Source organism: Linepithema humile, chromosome 2 (assembly GCF_040581485.1).
Source record: "Linepithema humile isolate Giens D197 chromosome 2, Lhum_UNIL_v1.0, whole genome shotgun sequence".
NCBI classification, from domain to species: Eukaryota; Metazoa; Arthropoda; class Insecta; order Hymenoptera; family Formicidae; genus Linepithema; species Linepithema humile.
In genome coordinates, this window is record NC_090129.1 from 7854442 (window position 1) to 7878860 (window position 24419).

At 32.1% G+C, this 24419-nt stretch overlaps 2 protein-coding genes and 1 long non-coding RNA gene across 3 annotated transcripts in view; all 3 read right to left on the bottom strand.

The window, feature by feature from the left end:
- LOC136996865 (somatostatin receptor type 2-like) overlaps positions 1–9992 on the bottom strand; it is a 62881-nt gene extending 52889 nt beyond the window's left edge. Inside the window, exon 1 of the mRNA XM_012378442.2 lies at positions 9391–9992. The gene's annotated coding sequence lies outside the window, so the exon portion shown is untranslated. The remainder of the gene's footprint in view (positions 1–9390) is intronic.
- Positions 9993–19095: 9103 nt separating this feature from the next.
- LOC105678797 (uncharacterized) lies at positions 19096–20435 on the bottom strand. The gene is made up of 3 exons (XR_010888629.1): positions 20189–20435; positions 19661–19755; positions 19096–19196 (listed from the first exon to the last, which is right to left on the bottom strand). It is a non-coding gene; the product is annotated as an uncharacterized lncRNA (long non-coding RNA).
- Positions 20436–21524: 1089 nt separating this feature from the next.
- Positions 21525–24116, bottom strand: coil (coilin). The gene is made up of 5 exons (XM_012378441.2): positions 23720–24116; positions 23411–23580; positions 22671–23329; positions 22499–22604; positions 21525–22365 (listed from the first exon to the last, which is right to left on the bottom strand). The coding sequence occupies exons 1-5, from the start codon at positions 23953–23955 to the stop codon at positions 22226–22228; spliced, it is 1311 nt and encodes a 436-aa protein (XP_012233864.2). The 5' UTR covers positions 23956–24116; the 3' UTR covers positions 21525–22225.
- Positions 24117–24419: the final 303 nt, after the last annotated feature.

Sequence of the window (24419 nt, forward strand, 5' to 3'; positions counted from 1 at the left end):
TTGATAATGTATGGTACATATGCAAATTAAATTAGTGATGATATTGTATGATATATTAACCATTCTCCTTTTCAATTAATTTATTTTATATAGAAAAAAACGCATACATCCTTTTTACTCCCCTAAATTAAATTCTTACATAATAATAGATCACGTTTGATTTTTTCAAAAACGGTATTATTAAAAATGATTAAATTATTCGCTTTTTCAAATTAACGTGAAGTGTGATGCAAGACACATAGGAACGAATAATTCTCTCTCTCACGAGAATTACGATCGTGAAAACATATAAACCGCACGTAACCATTTCCGTAACACTGCTTTCAGTTCCTGGCGTAAAAGTCACCATATAAATTAAGACTTGACCTATTTTATTCGTGTGCAGCTGTATGAGAAAGAGCGTAACAAGTGGCAACAGAAACAGCGCTAGTGAGTGTACGCGATATCGCGCATCGAGATTTCCATTGCCATTCTATTTACAAGTCCGGACGAGTTTGCAAACCGGGCGAACGAGTCGCCGCGCGGTACGTGCCTTCCGTATCTTGAATCTCTACATTTGAAACCGTACACGTGCCACCAATGGAATCAATTCTTTTGGAGGAACAACGCGGTTATTCGACGAAAGCGTTATTCACGCGATGAATGTGACCCCGCGCGCGTGTGTGCAAGGGGTAATACCGGGATGAGAGTGTGACGGAGAAAAAGAGAGAGAGAGAGAGAGAGAGAGAGAGAGAGAGAGAGAGAGAGAGAGAGAGAGAGAGAGAGAGAGAGAGAGAGGGAGGGAATGTGTGGCCACGCGGGTGGGCGCGCAACGTGCGTATTCACGCATGTGTTCGGCCTGTGATGAAGAGTCGGCAGTGCGATAAGAGCGTAGAGAAACGTCGGAACATACCTATGGATATCTATGTACAGGTCATGGCGCATGTCAGGCCGGCGAGGGTGCGGCAGCAGCAACTCGAAGACTAAAGCGTGGCAAGGGCGGATCCATCCTTTCGCCGCTCGATCGTATTTTTCCGCTGTACCTGATTGCCGCTAAGTCCACCGCATAACAACTCGTTTTCCTGGTTCCCTTATCGCCTGATGGCTGGATCTTTTTTTTTCATCTCCGATTTCGCGATTTCAACAAATACCTTATCTCGCACGGAACGGTATTCCATAGTAGACCGCTCGATTTTATGACTCGCTCGACTGTTATTTTTAGCGGAAAAGATACACACGAATAGCAGTCGGGGTGATTTTGATCAAGTAAAGAAACAGTTATTGCTTTTTAGTCGAAAAAATATACTTCGACGGTGGCATAAGTGAGTCTGGCAAAAGAAATAGAATTACATCAGTTGCTAAGTGTGTTATAATAAATAATCTTCCTGCGAAAGTTGTGTAAGCTCTTTATCTGAAGTCATAAAATCATCTGCTCTCAAACACGCTCTCAAGGCGAAGACAAAAAAGATCATAATTTTGTATAATACATATTATCTTTCCATCACTCGACATCTTTAATCCCTTTGATACTTGAAAGTTGTGTATCTTGTTGAATCTATCGCTCACACAAGAAACTTCCATTAACTTGAGACTTTATCACTGCGTCTACGTTCTTATGACTTCACAGATTATGCACGTATATTAATTCTGCACGTATACTTCCCATTTCGTAATTGACCGTTGTTTTTCTTCATCAATTTGCCGATTAAATTAGTTTCGCTTTGTTAACACGAATCAATATTAATATTTCTAGATATTCACTGAAAAGCATCGCTTTGTTATTGCATCATTGAATGTTACAGATTTACCCTTTAATTAATCAGTTGATGTGTTTGTACATATTACAATACATTCGAATAAAGAGGTACTTTTGATGTATATATATGCGGAGCACACTATGTTTACTCGCAATTATTCTCGTGCGTCATGCGAGTCACAATTACTTCCGCCAATGTCGATCCATATATTTATTTCTTTCCATCTCCGACTGCATTTCATTGACTTTCTCACATGAGAGTGCAAACGTACTGGCAAATCCTGATCTGAGCTACATCGTACGACATAACGACTCTTAAAAGGACACGAGCTATCCTTAACTTCGAGAGGTCGATGCTTGCTTATTTCTTTCTCTCTCTCTTTCTCTCTCGTTCTCTCGCTCTCTCGCGCGTTCCCTCTTTCGCAGCGAACTCCACGAAGTTTCTGCGTTATGGTGGATAGCCGGATGTTCGAGGAGAACGATAATAATTGGATCCGAGTTTGTCTACCATCTGACGATTCACGATCACTAGAGATAACGCGATTAGTTCCGCCGGAACATAACTCGATCTGTACGCGTGGAAATGAAAATGCATCGGTAATCCAGATTGATATCTCGACATACAAACATGATATTTAAACAGCGCGAAATCCGTGCGAAGGAACATAAAAGCGATTAGCGACCTCAGCGACCAATCATGTTTTCCGAATGTTATCGAATACGATTATTCAAATTTGTTTCTCAAACGGATCAAATGTTAATGATGCGAGACTTCAAAGCAGAAACGCAGAGATTAAACAAAAACTTTGGCGAACAAACTGATAAGTAAACGTATTAGGCATCTAATATCGTCGTGAGTTTTGAAATGCAAACATCAAAACTGACCTCGCGAAGTTTCCCAATCGCGAAACTTGTTTCCAATGTTTGATAAATACCGATAGAAGCTTCCATTTAACTGCTAATGAATTTCGACAGTCGATTTGCTACCACACGGACGTTAGATCAGTTATAATTAATCCTATCTGCGACTTGACGTCAATCAATACGCCATTAAATCGTTGATACCTTAAATGGAACCAATGATGAGATGTTTGTTATATTTGTGCAATAATATTTATGTAATAAATGTGAACGGTCTCATAATATAATAAATGCCGATATTATAAATAAATATCAGTATTGGAAAAGGAATTATATAACGTTGGATATTTTAAATATAAGGACCAGCACACGTGCGTACAAGTTGTCTTGTAAACACACTGTTTACAGCACAACAAAAAAGACACATTTAAATCCATTCCAATCGCGGTTACATGAATATTTCTTTAAAAAAAAAAATGCGTATTAGCATAGCGCATGCATGCATTTAAAAATATCTCTCACTCGATATAACTACATGCATTGCACGCGATTGTAAGATTAGAACAATGCATGGATTAATTACACTCGCGGTCCCCATAGGCGACCTCGTGGAAAATTACGTGCTCGCCTATGACTACTTTAATTTTGGTCATTAATTCCGCTTTTCATGCGATATGCCGTTACGTATACGGTGCAGTATAATTCTTTTTGTAATCATTTCAGTATCTCGAATTATACCACTCTAAGACTTCATATCATCGCATTTTGCTGTAACGAGTGGACTTACGACCACTTTGAAAGTATCGAAAGATTTTATTGGATCTTTTAAACGGATCATGGGTTGTTAAGAGTTCTTTAAAGCTAATAAGACGCTTTGTAAGTGATTACAAAATTTAATTTTAATGTTCACTAAAAATCAAATACAAATAAAACTAGTAATAAATAAAAATATATAATAAAAGGACGTATTTTTATATAATTAATAATATAAAAACACACACTTTTGTTATATTGCGTACAAAATTAATTTTTCAAACAGAATGAAGCACCAAACGCAATTAATCAAATGCTAATTATTCAAAAAGTTTTTTACTAGCAACTTATATCTAAATATATAAATAAATATTTGTATCAAAATTGTATATTATTATTATGTCAATGGTATTTATATTTTGATTTAAAAAATTTGGTATGATGTTATAAATTTGGTCAATAATGTTATAAATAGTTAAAATTAACCAAATTAATAAAAAAAATAAAATAAAAAAATTGCAACAACTGGCAAAATCACGAACAAAATTGCATCGCCGATAAGAAGGCGATAAGAAGATTCTCCTTACAATGGCATAAGGAAATCGAAGTGCGCAACACGAGATATGTAATCGCGAAGAAGCTTGATAAAGGAAGTTTGCTACGTGACACGTTTTCTCATGTTGATATGAGCATCAGACAAATAAAACAAGTTTCGATAAGAGAGAAAATCAATCCGTTGAGCAAGGAGCGGAGATCGTAGGTATGAGAAATCCCGCAGAGATATATGTGTAGCAATTCTTCCTTCATAAATATCACCTATCAACGCGTGAAATGTTTACCAGCACAGAAGTGTGCGATAGAATTTTGCTTGCATAAGTGGAAATAAATTTAAAAAAAGAAAAAAGAAAAGCGCTGTGAATGATACCGGGACACTCGTGAGATGGATGTCTGCGCGTTATCGTATGACACTCATCGACGAAGAAAATAGATGTGGGTGGTACAAGTAGAGCGGTGTGTACTAACGGATGCGCAGGAGCAATTTCAGTCACGTACAAACCGTTCTATTTTCGTTTTACGCGGTAAACAATCTCGCATTTTACGAAAAAGAATTTCGTAAAAATATATATTCAATGCGGCATAACAAGTGCGCGGCAAATATGTAACGTAAAAGAATTATACGAACAGGAAAAAAATAGTTTTATTACGTTTCCAAGCTGCAAAATTCAATGAAGAAAAAACCCTCTGCACGTTGAATTTTATCACACTTATCACCGAACATCCGAACTTTATTCCCACGAGCGACATTTGTCAAATATTCGAACTTATGTATATTTGGAAGTAAAAGTATGCTAGAGACGTTGGACATCTCTTAGCACGAATGACGTTTTAAAGGAATGTTCTGATAAGGAAAATGCAATTGCAAGATTGCAATATGTATGAGTGTATTTGTAAAATAAAAATATCACGTTGCTGGATTTAAGAACAAAGGTCCAAGCTAGTCGCAGTTAGCAGGTATACATTTTTAACAAGCTCAAGGGAATATGTGACAAGACATTTGTTACATTAATCGAATATTTAATACCGTCGTGTGTTTTAGCAACAAGACAGAATTGCTTTTTATTTTATTATTTGCTTAAATATATGTTACTCATAAATTGCCATCGGTCGATCAATATTATGGTTTTATTCGTGTGTTAATATAATAAAATGCGTCATTAAAAATTTTCTACTTATTTCCGTAACTCGAGCACGGAAAGACGAAGATCTGAAATGAACGTACGATCGGAGACACCATATTTCACGAAGCTCAATGGCGATGTTGTGAGCGAAGAAACGAAAGTTATAAAGCACGGTTTACGATAAAAGCCGCTGTAAAGTGCAATAGCAAAATTAAAAGATCGGAAATAGTCGAGAACATTTGCGAGTTATATTTCTCAGATAGCCGTCAAAGTCGTGGGAACGGGAGCAGGTAGAAACGAGATAGAGGACGGACGTTCATCGCTTAGCAACGTGAGCACTCGAGGCGAGGAATACACGATCGAAATGAGCTCCGTCGACCTGAACGGCCGCTACGCTAATTATAGACGCGTGAATTCATGTGAATTCACACCTTAACTTCCCTAATGCGTAGCGCCAGACAAGATTTATGACGATAATTACGACGTTACAGTCTGACGCGCGACGCATCGATCGATCATGGGTCGCGACACGCGAGACAACTTGATGCATATTTACTTAAGCATGTTTGAACGAGGCGATGCGGCCATGCCTATCAAGTCTGTTGCCTCTCGGCTTTCTCCCGACTCTCTTAACGCGCGTCACGTGTCAAATCGTGACGCGTAAAAAAAGATTGGATCTACGGAAGATTAAGGATCTTGTTTTGCACACGTGAATCCGGCTCAAATATTGACAACGCGACATTTTTTAATTTTTTTGCTGTTTAAATTTTAGTTTCCGGTGACTTTTATGTTTTATTTCCATTTAGGAAGGTTGGAAAAATTGTTCTTTTTTTGAAAAAAAGTAAAATATATTTTTGGTAAGTTGTATGATTTGTTAATTAAGAAAAATAATTTTATAAAAAATTTATTAAGTAAATTTATCATGAGCAATTTAAAAATGCAATAAAAATATTTCTTTTTTTTCTAAATAATTCCTACTATAATTTATTATTGTTTTTAGATATTTTTCATGAAAATCACAGAATGATATATAATATACGCGGGAATGTGTGTATATATGTATATATATATATATATATATATATATATATATATATATAATTTTAAACAGTATCTACTTTCTTGCGTCTTTAGAATACTCTTCCTTATTTCGAAGACGTATTATTTAATTTGCGTGAGACTACTTAATTAAATTTATTTTTTATTGAAATTTAATTATATTTTTCAAAAGTTTTAAACGTTAAAAGACCTTAATATATTTGTAATCGTTCATAACAGCAATTGCTGGAATGGCTTAAATCATTGAAAACTACCATAGTTAAAACTTTTAAGTGAGTTTTCGAGAAAATTAGAAGTTAGTCTGCACAATTTTGTTTATATTCTTTCTATGTAATGCATATTGATATATATATATATATATAAATATATAAAATAATCTAACATATAATACAATTTAAGGCATTTTTAGTCATACAAATCGAAATTATAAAATGACTGTCTTTATAATCTCGATTTCTTTTTCCCTGTACATGCGAGAGTTTTACAGTTAGTGCAGCCTCTTGGAAGTTCTTTTACAAAGTACAGTGTAATGGGATGCTTTGAGTGCAAGCGTCATAAACGGTCGCAAAAAGAAGTACGACGTGACGCTATTTAGGATTTTAATATCGTACTTCCGAATTCAATCTATACACTTTCGTCGCAAATGTGCTATTGCCGTTTGCTTCTCTTCAAATAGTAGTAAGGAATCTTATATATAAAGGGAAGATCTTCAATTGTTCCCATTGAGCACATAAACTCTGCGTTAAAGCCAAAGCATACTCGACGCAATTGCGTCCATATTCAAATTTTATGTATAAAATTTATATTGCTATAACAATAATTCTAGCATTATTGTTATTGAGGTAATTTTTCTAATGTAAATTGCCAGCGATTGTCTTATGATTATTATTAAAAATGTCAATTCCACGAATTAATAAAAATACTGAAAGCACGTTATTAAAATTTTTAGTCATAATTTTTAACAAAAATAAAGCTTTATACTACATTCATATGTCCATATTGCAATGTATCAATGAATACTCATTCAATTACGCAAATCTTTTTATGAATACATTGTAATGCATCAAGTTATACAATAGATATATAGGTAGCTAAATATCTCAGGGAAACAATGAGATATTTTTCTTCTGACGGAAAAAGTGAAACAAAAAGGATGATATGCCAAGGGGTTGTATGCGCGGTTGCACACTACGAGTACAATAACGAATGACGCAGAGAATGAAACGCGGAAAGAAAAGAAAAGACATACAATGATAAAGCATTATACATGCCTCGTATAATGCACTGTGTGATAAAAGAAACTAAGGCGAAGAAGAAGGAAGGTGTAATTTTTTTCTAACAGATAGTTTAAAAAATATTATACGCATACGAAACATTGTTTAAACATTGTTCATTATTAGACAGATTGTCTGTGCAATAGCGTTTTGATTGCTTTCGATCAATTATCGAATATTTTAACGAATATGTAATAGGTATATAAAATATATGCGAATATGGAGTTTTTTTGCAATTCTAGATTAAAAAAAGATATTAATAGAAGTAATACTTTCTCTTCATGAAACGCGAATTATATGATTTTTCACAAAATTCTATTTCTCGCTAAGTCCAGAGTATGCAATTGCCGTAGCACACCGAAAAATTCAGCTTTTATTTGGAAAATAAAAATCGAATAGTCTTTATCCGGAGTGCACGTGGATTCTTACAATAACTTTCTCTGGATTCGAGAAAATCTTGGATAGAAAGAAAGGAAGCGTTGAACTCATACTACTTACGAGACACGCTTCGCAATTGTTTTGTGGTAAAAAAATTATAAAATCCAAGCGTCCTTACAATGTTTTATAAAGAGTCATTAGACGCATGCAAAAAATAATTCCACTTGTATATTTTACACCGTAATGAGTCCTAGAAATAATAAATAATAGATTTTTATTTTTTCATATAGTTAAAAATATATGATTATTTTAAAAACTGACACAAAAGTTTTAAAAAATTATGTGCATAAAATATTATTTTTTGCATAAATAAGGCAAAGGTATATGCTATCATTTAATGATGTGTTCTCATTAAATTAATTAAAACATTCATGAATCGTATAATTTACGCGATATTTTTATACAAAATGCAAAAAGCACTGATAAAAAAAAAAGATGTATTTCTTGATTTCTATTTTAAGTCTTTGCTACTACGTTTTTATTCTCGTTTATTAAAATACGTAAAATATCAAATAACACTGCCGGTATTAATTCAGCGCTTCTTATCTCTACAATTTGAACTGCAGATATCATTTCATACCGATCGATCTATTTCAATTCCATGATGTTAAATATTTTATTTACATTTGTTCAGATAATTGTAAATATATCCGACGTGAGATTTATGTTTCTCTGTTTGTTCGTACTTGAATTTAATCTTTGTTGTTTTTTTAATATATTTTATAATTCGTAAAAATTATTCGCGTGTGCGAGAATATAATGAAATATTAAACTAACAAAACATAAATACATAAAAGGATAAAAATTTAATTTTATGAGACGCATAAAATTTTTTAAATGTATTTACACAATCAAAATATATTCAAAATATATTCAAATATATTTGTAATGTAAAATTACTGTTTGTTTCTTGGCCTTTTAACAAGATCTTAACAAAATTTTTACAAATTTTAAATTAAACGAAAATTGAATATATAATATTTACTTTTTATTGTCACAGAAAATATAATCAAATATTCAAAAAATATAGGAATAAAAATTTATTATTTTAAATAATATTTAACTTTAATAACATAAGATATAGTAGTATTTCATTGATTTTAATTGTGAAACTTGTTTTTAGTATTCAATTGAGTATATAATTACTGAGAGAGTAACGTTTCTTTTTATTTCAACTTTTACTTTTGTGATCGATTTTAAGACATTGCTTTAAATTTTAATAAAGTTTAATAGACTAATAGAATATCTGTTATTTTCCAAGAATTAATATATTTTTTCAGAAAAACAGCTTTGTACTTTTAAAATATGTTATACTTTGATATAAATAGGATACATGTTTGTATCTCTTTATATTTTTCTGTTCATCATAACGCGTACCGGCTTTTTCAACGTACAAAAATGATATCAGTGGAAGCGGAAAAATGTCTAGCTAATAAAGCATCACTGCTTCAAAATGCATCTAAAATTCAGTGACGCGATTCATTCGCACGGCGGGAGATCCTAGTTTCCGCCCAAAAATTTGAATTCCAAATGTGCTATACACACAACATGCTCTCCCGCATGCAGACCACACGCTCGTTTATCTTTTTACCTCAATATCCTGCCGTGCGCGATGTGCCTGCCATGTGGCATTTGATAACTTCCTCCGAGCATTCAAACGTCCCTCTTCGAACAAGATTCGATTGGAAGAGGATGAAAAGAGAGCGAAGTGCAACGTGTACAAACGTAAAACATCCGTAAAAGAGACAAAAAATGAAAATTCTAAGAAATACGACGGTGTCACGTGTACGACGGATCGACAGTGCATACGCTACAAACTCGCGTGACAAAGTAATTTGGAACGTGGATTCGCGACGAGGAGAAACGTGTCGTCGCGGCAGGTGAACGCGCACTACTCGAGGAAGACACGGCACACGGCCGTGGCCACTTGGCGTCGCGGCGCCGGCGACGACGACGACGACGACCACGACAATGACGACGTCGACGTCGACGCGTGCTACTAGCTACCGGTGGTTCATAGGGGGTGTAAAAGGGAGGCGCATGCGCCCCGAGGGCCTCTTTCTCTCATGGCTCGCGTCCGATTAAACGCAGGTTCCTTCTACGTTGCACCCACCCCCGCGACAGATTCGCATCCGATGCTCGCATCATCGCGGCCAGTCTGAAAGCTTGTCGGAGAATTTCACCCCAAGATACGAGAATAGCGGATTTTTCAGCCCGACTGTCTCTTTACGATCGTGCGTGTTTTTTTTCCGAGTGCAATTTATGGCGCGCGTAAAATGTAATGCACATATAATATTTTGTAAAACGTAGGTATGTAACTGTTGTACAATCATCTCACATTGTGTTACATTTACACTAAATTACAGTATGTGCATTTCATCAAAATTAACGAAAAGTAAATTAAGCTGCGATTAAGTACATTATATGGATCCGCGTTGTTCATTAATATGCAAATAAAGCGCAGCTCATTGTATTTGGTAAATTACGTATACAAATAGGAAGCCAATTAAAGAAAATATTTATCGAAAGCTGCAATTTGTTCACCGCAATATTGAATAAAACAAACAATTCTTATTTAAACTTTCGCGAAATTGATTAAATTTGCATAGCCGATGCTGATTTATATCGATTTGTATCGTCGATAGATTATAAATTACATTAGTTGATGCAAAGCATAAAATGTTGAAATGTAAGTCAAAAGTAGCAATTTTTGTTGAAACACATCTTTTTATTTTTATTCAGCGCGATATCTACTGTTTCTTCTGAGAATAGTCGAAGTGACAATTTGCGCATATACACAAGAGTGGAGTACTTCTGTCACGAAAACTATCAACTCGGTCGCTCTATTTCGCTTCGCACTACTGCGACGTGTATTTTGGCTTTTATGGAAGGAGATCTTTAGTTCCAGCTTGCGTCGTTCCATAAGAATACAAAGAAAAATAAAATTCTGTCGTGCCACACGACGCGCTTCCGCCTTTATACCTTTCGTAACAACAATTGCTGCTGAATAGCACAATTCGGAAATTGGTATGTCATTTCTTTTTCTCAGCAGAGTCGTACGATAACTCGACTTTCCTCCTGCTATTATAATGACATTGATAAAGAGAAATGTGCACGATAAAGATAATACGTATAGTAATATCGATAAAGAAATAGTCATCTATTTTTGAAAAAAGTATTCCATGTGATAAAGCACAGGTGTGCCCATTTTTAGCATAAAGTTTTTAATTGGACGACAGAAACTAGATTAGTGCAGTACAAATTCAATTTTTCGTGAATTTCTTCATTCGTGCTCTGCGTGATATAAATATGGTAATTGCGAATATAAAGTTTCGAGCAAACGCTCATCCACTTCCGTACTTCAATATCATGTTTCGCCGCGTCTAACTCATCCTTCGTGGCGAATCGTGACTTATCGGTTTTTTTTTTGTGTGTAAGGGTGTAAATGAAAGAAAAAAAGCATGAGAATTTACATTGAGAGAATAGCTTACCACTCATTGAACTGTATATAAATAAATTTCTTATCGTATGAATTTTGATTTACAGAGATTTGTATAAAACATAATATTTGGAATTGGTACGCAGAACGCGTGAAGCGAATAAAGCATTTTAACATCAGGAAAGTTTTGAGGAGTTCTATTACTGGTGGAAAATATTGTCTCGATATTTCTCCCCTGAAAATTTGATGAAAATCCATGAGCACATATGGCGTTCACATTTCCATTGGTTAAATTTTCAGTAGCTAACGCTTGCAATGAGATTACTCTCATGCGGTTTAACACAAACACGTTCGCTGATGCATCAAATTTGAAAATTCATGGAATAATATTCTTGCTGTATCTTCATGTTAAATTACAATTTTTATTACTATGGATAGAACAATAATTTGAAATTCATATTGATAATATTTCCGATCCTGCGTCATCGCAAAGTTGCGTCAATTGCATATTATTATGCAATTTTTTTAAGAAAAAAGATACACATCATTATTAAAAAAAAAAAAAAATCAAAATCAAAAAATTTGCAATAGAGATTACTTTGTCATGAATACACGCACAAATATGTAACATAAATAAGTGAAAGAAAGTATACAGATACATACGTGTATTTAATCTCAATGTATAAGAATCAATTATTTTAGGTTGAAACATTTTCTCTGTGCAAGCACAACTTTGGCAAATGAGTTCCATGAGTAAATCGATTAAAATAAACTAACGGCAGGCATTACCGTCATTTAATACTACAGACGAGAAAGTAGGTGAAATTAGCGGTATGTCACTTTGAGTGAAATATTTCGAAAACATCAATCTTGCAACTTTACTAAGAAAGATGTTTAATGCAACTTGACGTTCGATAAACTCAATTAGCTGCCCAAGAATCGTTAAGTTGTTAAGACGACGAGTTTGTTATCAAAGTGCGCGCAATATACTTGGAAACAGCACATGAGACAGGAAGTTATTTATTTATAGAATAACTTATTTATAGTATCTTTCGTTACACAAGAAATTAGACACCCTCTTCATTATTATGTTTAGTAAATAAGATAAAAAAGGCTAGATATGAGAACACATTCGTCATGATATCGCAGTATTATGAATGTATGTGTAATTTATTACATAATTAATTGTATTATATTGCAAGTCATTCAATCTAGTAATTCTAGTAAGTTGTTTATCATTTTTATAATCAAATTTGTTTAATAACAATTAATATATAAAAAAAAAAGTAACAAATTTGCTATTGCGATGTTTATAAAAGATTCGTTAAGAACGCACAAAGATTTTAATTAAATATTATCAGATTGTTAATTATTTTTGCGAATAAAAAATTTTAAACATTTGTATGTTGTGTGAACTGTTTTTTCGTAGTAACAAAAGATAATATCAAACGGTGCTACTCCAGTTAAGCAGAACGGGATATTAGAGCCCGGATTTTTATTCCACAGTAAATGCATCCGGTGTTTTTACTGCAAATTTTTTATATGTCAGGAAGCATTTTACGCAAACGTTGTAAAATGCCACAAGAGTGTTGTAAATCCTACGATTCGCTATCCTGATTTTAAACCGTATCAGTGCCAGTATCGGATTTTGTCGTGTTTACAAATTCAATCCAACATAACAATGAAAGAGGTACTCCGGCGATATGCCCTGCAGAGCCACTCGTATCAATGTGTTTCAATAAAAATAATTAACAAAAATATCATTTCTAATTGCATATTATTCATAATGCTTGTTTTTTTATTTAAAACCAATGGATATAGAAGAATTGTGTCTGAAATTATTGTTCTGTTTTATTTCTTGAATATAAATGCAAAAAATTGTTAATTTTTCGCAGAAAAGATTTTTTATATTTGGATTAAAATTAAATTTGTTAATTTCGATACTCGAACTCGAAGTTTGAATATTGGAAAAATCAAAATTTAGAATAAATTTAGTGAATTTACTAAAAGTGGCCATTTTGTTCATGTGTATATCATTTTCCGTGGACTGCCGCAATTCTGTTATTATACATTTGCACTGCTATGCAGTTTGCATTTGCGAAATTACAGTTGTTATACATATAAATTATTAAACATATAATTTCGCTAAAATTAGTTAAATGTTGAAACATATTCGTTTTCAACAGGTTGAAGGTATTCTTAAATAAATACTAACAAAATGGTTTTCTCAGAATTACATAAAATATTCTGCAATGACGCAGTTCATTCTACTCATGACACAGTTGTCGTATTTTGAAAATAAAGCGTTGATTGTCGTAAATTGAAAATAAATAAATTGAGATTTTAGATTCAATAAGTTATTTCGAGCTTTAGTCATCTATTAACTATAAAGTGCAGTTTGTTCTGATAATTACTTGCAAATATCGAGTCGCTCAATTATTTAACATGTTAGCTTCTTACAAGCATAATATTTGCTACTTCAATCTATATTACTATTAAAATATCGAATCTCATTCTTTAACTAATTCTTAAAAGTTTCTATCTTTAGAGAAAGCAGTGGAAGCTTTGTAAATAGTTACAGCGAAGAAAGTGGTAATATGAGACAGATGGAAATTTAAGACACCAAAGTGTAATTTTGTAAAAAAAATATATAGAAGCTTATTTTCAATACGTAATATTCAATGTTCAATATAATTTGCGTTTAAATTGTTAGAATATACAGTACAAAATTAAAAAAACATGAATTTATGTCAAAAAATTAAATACTTTATGTATATTTTTTAACGTGCGTGATGTCTATAAAAAAGTTGATCGATTTTGTGTCAGAAATTATTTTAACTAAAATTAAAGTTTAATTACTTTATTAGAAGAAAGTTAAAAATTAATTACTTCATTAAAATAAAATTGACACTTAATTAAAGTTAAATTGATGTAATTTAAGATATAGATGATCAAAATATCTTCTACGCAATAAATATCTTATCGGCAATACGGAAAACATTTCCTACTGATAGATGGATACTTCCAATTATATACGTGGTTTATACCTAGGCGAAGGGAAATGGGAAATCGAGCGACGTCAAGGCAGAACTGGAACGCGAAATGGTAGGAATAGGAATTTGTTACATCTCAGCATATCGCGCGAGTCTCGAGCTACCGGGATGATTTATACGACAAACGTCAGGGCAGCATTTTCAGGCGAGAGGGATGAAAGATCAAGGATCCTTGACCCGATAGAGATTTGTCGAAACGCACATTATCTGCTTCTAGCCAAGTAATCCGCGCGAATACGCGTCTAGAAAATTGCCACTAATTCACTACGCGAAGCAATTAGAAATGTGCTTGTTAATCGCTCATCCATCATGTTTCCTCATTCTGATTTTGCACTTACAATGCTGCAATCGTGCACAGCTAACAGTCATCGCTATTAATCATCGTTTTATCTTCACGGTTATGAATACATTATAATTATTATTATTAATATTAAGCAACTAAATGCTGCGAATAAATTTATCTAAAATCTTTTTTTCATAATGATTTATAATAATCATTTCATGTGTTATTAAGCGTTTAAGTAATTATAAGTAGCATAAATATTATAATTATAATTTCTTTTTAACAACATCATCTACTTTTCATTTAAATTAACTCCGCTTTATTCTCGCTAAAAGAATATTTCTCTTAAATAAGAGAAATCTCTTCTCTCTTCATTAGATTTGTAACATTATGTTCTTTACGGAGAAGAGAAGAATTCTCAGATCAATATACTCTCATTTTCACAATGTCCGGTCATTATGTTATGCGTCATAAATCTATTGTTCCGCTGGACATGTATCCAGATGCAGATATGGTCGCGCCATCGTCGGCACGTAAATCTATCGAGATGTGTTGCAAATAAATGCACGTGTGCACGCATCTCTGCATGCACACATCCAGCGAATTCCTAATATTGCTGGTCACGAAAGGGCGTGAATTATTCGCTTCCGCTGGACACAAGGTGGATACCTCGTTTGTTCATTCCGTTCCTACAGATCGTGAAGAGATTCCGGCAAGACTCACCGTCCGCCTCGTGATCGATGATTTACTATCCATCTTCGAACGAGTTCTTTTTGTGCCCGAAACTCGATGGCCTCGCGACCAAATAGAACGGTGGTTTATTCTGTGGGTTATCCGTTAGAGAAGATCGATGAAAATAACGTTGGTTGCGAACACGAAAGTGTATCAACATAGCATAAAAAGAAGAAATGAATTTATTAAATCGCCAAAGAGTCTGAAAATTTTATATTATCATCACTTTAATTAGAGCTAATTATAATATAATCTAGCTTCTTACTTTTTATGTGTGTTCACTATTTTTTACTTTGGTTTTATACGTTAATTATGAATAGATATTTATTCTAAGAAAAAATGTCCTGTTTTTTAATTTTATTTTACTCTGCTAAGCTTATTTTTACTCCAAAGTGTTAGTTTATTACGCGGGAAGCAACGCTTGAGTAACTATTTTTTTTATTAAATGTAGAAAACTTAATTATGTAAAAGATGCATACTCACATACGTTACTTTTCCGTAAACTTTCATCAGTTAACCGTGTAATACTATAACTAACTAAAAAGTTGGATATTAATAAGTTCAACTTTATGTATATTTATGTTGAAACATTCGTAACTTCTGACAGTAGAAATTGGATAGTAACACATTCAACGGTAGAAAAGTTTCGTCGAACGTCACAGATAGCATACCAAGTGTGTCGGAACTGTCAATAGTTTTTAAATCAATACTTGCTACAGCGAATGGCTCATTCGTTGGGTTTGTCAGCATTTTATAGCATCTTACGAGAAATTCTCGCCCTGCCCTTGTTTTTAAAACACAAGCTATTTAAATTTATGTGAGCTGAGTTGGTGCTTAAAACTTTCCAACGAATAATATATCTTTATGCAAAAATTTATACGCGATAGATTGCTGTTTAGTAAAAGAACTCAATCAGTGTAAACAATGATTGGGTAATTTCGATTTCAAATTCTCGGTATTCGCCTTTAAATTATCGATTGCTGTTACAATTATTCAAATGAATAAGCCAACAACTGACTATGATTGTGTGAACAAGATGTGCATTGTAAATTTAACACTGCATTGTTATGAACCCCGTTTGCAATCGTGTTAAAGAGGCACATCTGAAATCTGAATGTCTAGTTTCTATAGGAAATATATAATAAGAACCATTTTATAAATTATTGCGACAAAAAGGGATAGGATAAACAACGTATCTTTCTTGTTTAAATAATTTGATTCGATTTTTAGCCTGAAACGATCATTTTTTACGCTAAAAGCTGTATAAGAAAACGAGAAAATCATAAACCTTTCCGAAACATACCCAACTTGAAGCCCTATTTATTTTGTTCGCATTTACACGTATATCGACATTCGCTGTATAATATTGTGATACCATAAATATGTTTCCTTCATTTTTTCTCAGTGCTATGAGCACAAGTTTACTTTTGATCTCGAAATAAAAAATTACACATGTAATTACGGAAAGATAAAGTTCAAGTAAAATTAATTTTATATCCGGGTGAAGTACTTATGTACATACACATATTGTACACTTGTATAATTAATTAATGAAAATTTCGACGATACCGAATTTGAGTAGCTAAGGAGAAATAATTTCAGAGAGTTACAACTTTCGCGAATAACATTATCACTAAAGATTGAAGGTTGCCACTGTAAAAGTAGGTTGCTTATCATAAAAATGCAAGAGCTTATAAAAATTCTCTGATAAAGTCAGAGTGGAAAGTTCTTATAAAATGAGTAATTATCCCAGCGGATATTTTCTTTTAGGTTGCTCCAACCAGTAAGTGGCCAGCTTTTATCGGAACTCATCAAGAATTTAATTTTTTTAACTCATAATTCTTGCGGCGCTCTTTACATTAAATTAATAATATTATAAAAAAACTGCGTACTACTTATAGCATTTTGTGATTTATAAAACAGAAGATAAAAACGTTTTGTTATCATACTTTCAACAGATCTAGTTATTCTATAAACTTGCTATATTTATTTTATGAAAGACTATTCGAAATCGAGACCGTGTAACGAGATTTCCGTCGTATTTCAGGAGCACGCACAAATAATTAATATGTGAAGAGCTCTAATTGAGGTACGATTGAAAGGATGAATGCCATTAATTGCAACGTGCATAATGATTGGCGTCCGTTAATTTGCGATGTAGCAGTTAGATAACATGCAAACAATTCACCCGTAAAAGTACTTATAATCCGCTTTTTGGCTTGAATACGAGCTAACTATCATCAATAATTTCAAACGATTTTTCAGTTTCTGAGTGTCAATATTGAAATAAACGGCTAAAGTAGAATCGCATCAAAATATTTGTTCAACTTTTACTAATTGTCTCTCTCTCTCAGTAAGTGATTTTGTCAAACGTAACGTACATAAAATGTTTATCTTAGGAACAAGAAAAACCAATAAATTCTTACATTTACATTACACATTTAATACAGTGATTCACTGATTGTTTTGCGAATTTATTTGTAGAATGTGGATTTAAATCCTTCGCGTTATGCTAACATTCCAAGCAAACGCGAGAGAGCGTACATTTATTTTCGCATTTTAATTCCTGAATTATTCATGTCCGAGTAACCAAAACAAAGGTGTTGCATGCTCCGACACAACAGTTGCTGAGACATATTGCAACGGAGATAAGACGATAACTCATACCTGGTTTCCGCGCTTTGCATGTTCACGGGAAGTGTCAACTATGAACTACAACTTCCGTACGACCGTATGCTATCTTATGCAACGAACTTCATCAAATTAATCATTTTCATGGAATTAGGAACATTTTACCTTTGTTTGCTCTTTCTTTTCATTTTCACATCTGTGAAAGTAAAAATAGATTAAGAGAATTCAGAGTAAAATTTTGTCCGTTCTAATTATTATTTAATTGATCTGGCTATAACTCTTTCTTTGTAATAAGAATAATTTTTATTCAAGTTATGCAAATGTCGATTATATATTGTTGATTTACGTTTTGAGCAAAGTTTCTTTAGAAATAGTATATACATGTCAGATTGTAAAGAAAAAGGCTAAGTTTTTTTTAAATTTATAGCCTTGCTGTCGACCATTTACTTTATTCACTTGGAAACTTTGCTATATATGACTTTTAGTGTGTTTTATTTCCAAATTTTTTAAATAATATATCACAGAAATATAGTGCGAGAAATAAATTTTCTCACCAGCTGCTATACCGCCGTTTTTCCAAATTTATTAAAACTATGGTTCTACTTCTGGTTAGAACTATGTTACTTTGAACGTGTGATAAATATTTGCAAACGACAGTATATCAAAAAATATTAAATGTCGGTAATTATAAATATTCTAAATAATATGATAATGTGATGGACTGATATTATATTCGGCATTTTTGAAGCATTTGAGAAATTTCTTTATATGCTCGATTTACTTTCGAGAAAGTGACAAATACGACTTTACTTCAAAATCAAATAAGCGAGACAACCGAATCATTCGGTTGGATATTCGATAGCAGAGAAAAGCTTGAAAATATCCCTTTTTCTTGAGATTCTTACCAATCTAATTCAGTATCATCATTTGCATCAGTTTTAAAATTTTTTTTATACAGTTACGATCTCATTCTTTGTTACTATCAGGAAAATATATTTCCAAGAAATTTTTAATTGTTGAGATAGAAAGAAAATAATTTGGACTTTATCATTTGCTCGTAAAATATAAATTATAGACAAGAATAAAATTACAAAAAAGCACGATTCTTAGCAATTATATAATAAATATTAACGAATGAAAGGTCAATGGATAATACAAGTATTTTGTATAATTATACGTAGTATACAGTATGGTATAATTAATGATTCACTTACCGATCGTTATATCCTAACTAAATACGCTGTTAACTATGCTTCAACCTAAAAAAAATATTAAAATATATTTTATAAATTATTATTATGTGATTAAAATAAATTATACAACACATTTCTATAATAAATTAGATATATAATTATTTAAATTTAAATTTTATAATTGTATATGTGTATGTTGTTATAATTAAACCATTAGTTATAATTAAAGTTATAATTAAATCATTATAATTTTTAATAAAAATAAAATTATTGATTTAGCTTTTTAGTATATTATTCAATATAATGAAAATAAATTAAGCTATTAGAGCCGGAGCTGGTTGACATTGCTCATTTATTAAATTATATTATTAATAATTCAGTTGTACAGTACATATACAACTGGATTGTTAATAATTTAATTTAATAAATGAACAATGTCAACCAACCCCGGCTTTAGTAGCTTAATTTATTTTTACTATGTTAAAATTTTTATTATAATTAATTTTTAAGTAATGAATAACTAGTGTTACCAGCTAAGGTATTGCAGATTGCTTCACTCACTCGTAGATTCTGCCTTGAACTGCTGTGCATCAACTGCATCGAAGAATCGATGAAAATCGAGGACCTACAATTACAATGATTAATTATAGGCATTACAGAATAAAAATTTACTGGCGCATTTTTTATCTAACAATAAGCGAGGATTATATGGAGTTGCGTCATGAATTTACTATATAGTATGTACATGAAACGCAAACGTGAGATAAAACATATTTTATGTCGCATCGTATCTATGTATACTAATTGTTCCGATTGTATTATTTATTTTAGTAATTTACACTGTACAAATAGTCATACTAATATAAGTGAATCGACGATTGTTTTATGTGGAGTAATCAGATACGAATACGTACACAGCACGATCATATTTTATCCCCGATTAAATTCCGATAAATATAAATTTTCAATATACTACATCTATAAGTGAAAAATATGCTTATATCCCTTTGAATAAACGGAATTACACATTTGCGTATCATATCAAGATATGTACTTACGAAAAGTATAACCTATTTCAATTTACAATCCAGCGTCTGTCGGAAAAACGCCGTAAATCGCGAATCTCCATGCTGAATGATACGTTTCGACAATTGCTCATTTCAATCTCTCTTTCTCGGCACTGTTCACAAAAATTTTACACTTATAATACATTACTAATAATACACTTTACTACACGATTGCTACGGAGAATATACGATTAAACAATTTACGTTTCATAAAGCGTTCGCGCTCTGCATGAGATGAATCAAATCGGAACAGACTTTGTTAGAAGTTACCTTATCGGCCGGTGAAGTGCGCTGCAGTCGATAGATTAGCGCGCACAACGGCCGACAGAGTCTTTTCCGGTCTGGACACGAAGCGGGAATGCTGTGAGAAAAGTAAGTTGTTTCATCGCGTACTTTTATACGTAGCAATCGCTTAATAAAAGTGCATAATCATTGCGAATTCTTGTCAATACTGGCGATTAAAGTAACAGGTTATTGTCCAAACGTATTATTTACCATCGATGTTCGCGATTAATGTCGTTTTGATCGTTCGGCGGTTCGTGTATTTGAATAGGTTATTAGTGCGCAGTTAGTATACAAATTTCAATATCATTCATATGCAAAATAATCCTTATATTTACTTAGGAGAATCTAACCGCGGTATATTTTTTGTTAAATGTTGAAAATATCCAAAATTTAGGTTATGAGAATTGAATCGGATAAATAATCGTTGGTTATATATGTGTTCTTGTATTTGGCGCGTCAAGGCATTCATTATTTGTTATGCTCTTCTGAATCGTGTATAATTTCGAGTAAATCGCGAAATGTATAAGATTATAATAATCGGAACAATTATGTGCGTGAACGCGATACGGTACAACAGTGCATTTCATGTACTATAAAGAGGCAAATTCGCGACATGATTCGCCATTTTCGAGTAAGTGTTCGGATGTGTAAGTGCGTAAAAGTGTTAGTGAGTGTGTGAAAAGGATGTGTTGGAGTTGCTAATTCCTGATATTCATCGATTCTTCAATGGAGCTAATGCAGAACATCTAAGGCGAAATTTGCAGCGGATGCAGTGGATGAAGCAAACTGCAATATCCTAGCTGGTGAATAAGATTACCTGTTTATTATTAAATATATATTGAAATCATTAAAATTTTTGAATAATTATTTACACATTTATTATATTTAAATTTAACATACAAATAATTATATAATAATTAACATACATAAATATGTATGTATTCTGAATTTATAATTAAAAGTATATATTAAATTTTCCAGGTCGAGCTGAAGGCAGACTTAGCTAGGATACAACGACTGGTGAGTGAATAAAATATTGACATTATTCTTTTTCAATTGCTCATTATTTATTATAACAATCTGCTACAAGTATCTGTGCGTTGATATGTTGTGACACAAAGTTTTTATCTGCTCTGATTTATATCTTGTAAACATCTGATCAAAAATACCATACTTAGAACTTTACCGTTAAAAAAATTTAATGTGGTCTTATAACTTAAAAGAAAATTAATATTCTTGCCTAACAATCACATGTATTGCTAAACCATAATCCAAAGTTTACACCATATATATAAAAATTATCAAATTTTTTAATAATAGATGTAACTTACAAAAATGAGACACCTATTATCTTGATTTTTTTCCCTGAGATAGGCATGAAAGATATCATAAATGTAAAATTGACTAGTATTTTATTTAATATAAACACTAGTTACTTATTCTATTTATAAAGTAACGTATACACAGTTTAACAGAACATTTTCGTATCACAAACTCAATATCGAATAGGAAATTAAATATTAATTGTGTATTAACATAAGTACTAAAAATAAATGTATGAGAAAACACAAAAAGTTGATAATCAAGTTAAGTGTAAAACACAGGAAAAGTAAATTAAAAATTAATATGTTAAACGTGTAGTACAAGTTGCGTTCGAAATAGAATGAGATAAAATTAAGGAACAGAAACAAGTATTTCAAGTAAAATTAAAGAATAGAAACAAGTATTTCAAGTAAAAGATTATTAGGAAAGTTTTTTAATTAGACGAAGTTCCTTCATTTGTGCATAATTAAGAAGAAATATATTATTATCAGGTTGATCTGTAGATTCATCATCAGAAAGAGTAAACTTTCCAAATGGCACTTGAACTTCCTCTCTACCATCTGTAAATAAAATAAAACAATGTATCACTTTATATTGAATTCTCTAATTTCATATTATCAAACTGCCTCTGAATTGTAAACAGATATAGTTGCAAATGAATACAAGTTGCGAATGAATGCAAGTGTTACTTACAAAGTATTTTAAGAGTATAAGTTGCAGTCTTTTCACATAGTTCTAGCACTTCAGTTACAATAAAATTCGATATTTGAGGTGTATAATCCGCAGCAATCTTCAAAGTCTAAAATATAATGCTAATTAAAAAGAGATATAATTAATTTAATACACAATGATGTATAGTACATACTTTAAAGGCAATTATATCTTTAACTTGTGGTTTCCTAGTCATAATTGGAACTTCTTCTATATTTTGAGTAAAGTATTTGAAACTTTGTGAATTTTTGTTAGTTTCTTCATTGCACAATTTATTTTCCAAACTGATATCTTCCTCTATAATCTTATTTAAATTTTTTTTTGACCCATTATTTAATTCAGTGTCCATTTTAATGTCATGTTTGATCTTCTTGTTCACAAATGTTATCGGTGTGGAGCTTTGTCCTAGTGATAAAAGCATGGAAAGGTCTTTTGTAGACGATGTTCTGCTTACGTAAGATTCATTCGTAGACGTTTCTTGCACTATATGTTTCGCAATATTATTCTCTTTGCTTTCGATATTATCAAATCGTATATGTTTTGCAGTAGGAATAATATAGGAATCTATGATTTTTGGTTTCTTTAATTTATCTTCCTCTTTTGTATCTGAAGGTGATACGAATGAAGATCGATTTTTTGACTTTCGTTTCCGTACTCGTTTTCTTTTTGCAATAGATACAACAGATTCTGTCCTATTCCAATCTTCTGTTAAATTGTTATCTGTAACTTTAGAATCTGTATCTTGGTCTGTATCATCAAGCATTGCATGGTCTTCATCGATTACGCTGTAGAATGTTATATCTCTAGTATTATCTGAAACAATAGACATATAACTTATTATTAACTTTGCTTTATTTATTTCTATATAATACAATATGAGTAAAATCAGCTAACTTATTGAGGTTCGTTGCGTATTATCCAACATATTGTTAGCTACATCCAGCTTATTGAATACATCTTTTTTTGTTTTGATATCACATATTTGGGTCTCTTTATTTAAAGAATCGTTAGATAATTCCTCTTTATGAACAATCCCATTAGTTATGCCTGATCCAGGAACTACCCTGCAATTAATTCACAGTTGCTAATAAATTACATATGATTAGCAATTAACAATTCCCATAATTGTAATATACGTATACCAAAAATTACATCAGAATTTTAAACTGAAAAGAAATGTGGATAAAATGCAAGTATACTTACAAAACCATTTCGTTATTCTCTAATAAACGCACATCTTCTGCTGGTGGCAAATATTCGGTATCATTTAATAATAAATGGAAAGGTTCTGCGATATTAAACAGTTCACTGATGTGTTGTTTGAGATGCATAACCTGCTGGATTTTTATTCCATCGACAAAAACCCAACAGCATTGACGTGCATCGTGAAAAAACTTGGACAAATCGACTTTTAATCGAAAATGTGGATGCTTCATCATGATTCCTGTCACAATTTTACAAAATGTAGATTGAAACGTGTGATCGACGTAACAGTTACACGATCGTCGCTTGTTCTTGGCCCCTCAACCGGCGATTCGTTGCTACTCGTGTCGGAATGCACAGATGAAACATGAATGAACTTGTTATAGCGTGGTCACATGGAATCTTTTTCCGGATAGTGTCGCCATCTAAAGAAATAATTTACAAGAATCATATTTTTTCTCCAAATACAATATTATTTTCTTTATCAAATTTGTTTCCAATAATTGCATTGATGAGATATTAAAGATCCGTTATAAATATATAGAAAATGCCTTCATCGTAGTAATTCGCATCTCTAACATTGCTATGATGGTAAATACATGAGATCGATAAATAAGAAAATTATCTACTATATGCTAGACTTTATTATTATAAAAAAGGATATCAATGTAAAATTGCATTGTCTAATTTATTTTTAATT

Coding starts and splice junctions, on each gene's coding strand:
- coil (XM_012378441.2), bottom strand. CDS start 23,955: ATGATGAAGCATCCACATTTTCGATTAAAAGTCGATTTGTCCAAGTTT. Junction 22,605..22,670: donor AAGATATAATTGCCTTTAAA/GTATGTACTATA, acceptor ATTATATTTTAG/ACTTTGAAGATTGCTGCGGA. Junction 22,366..22,498: donor TTATACTCTTAAAATACTTT/GTAAGTAACACT, acceptor TTTTATTTACAG/ATGGTAGAGAGGAAGTTCAA.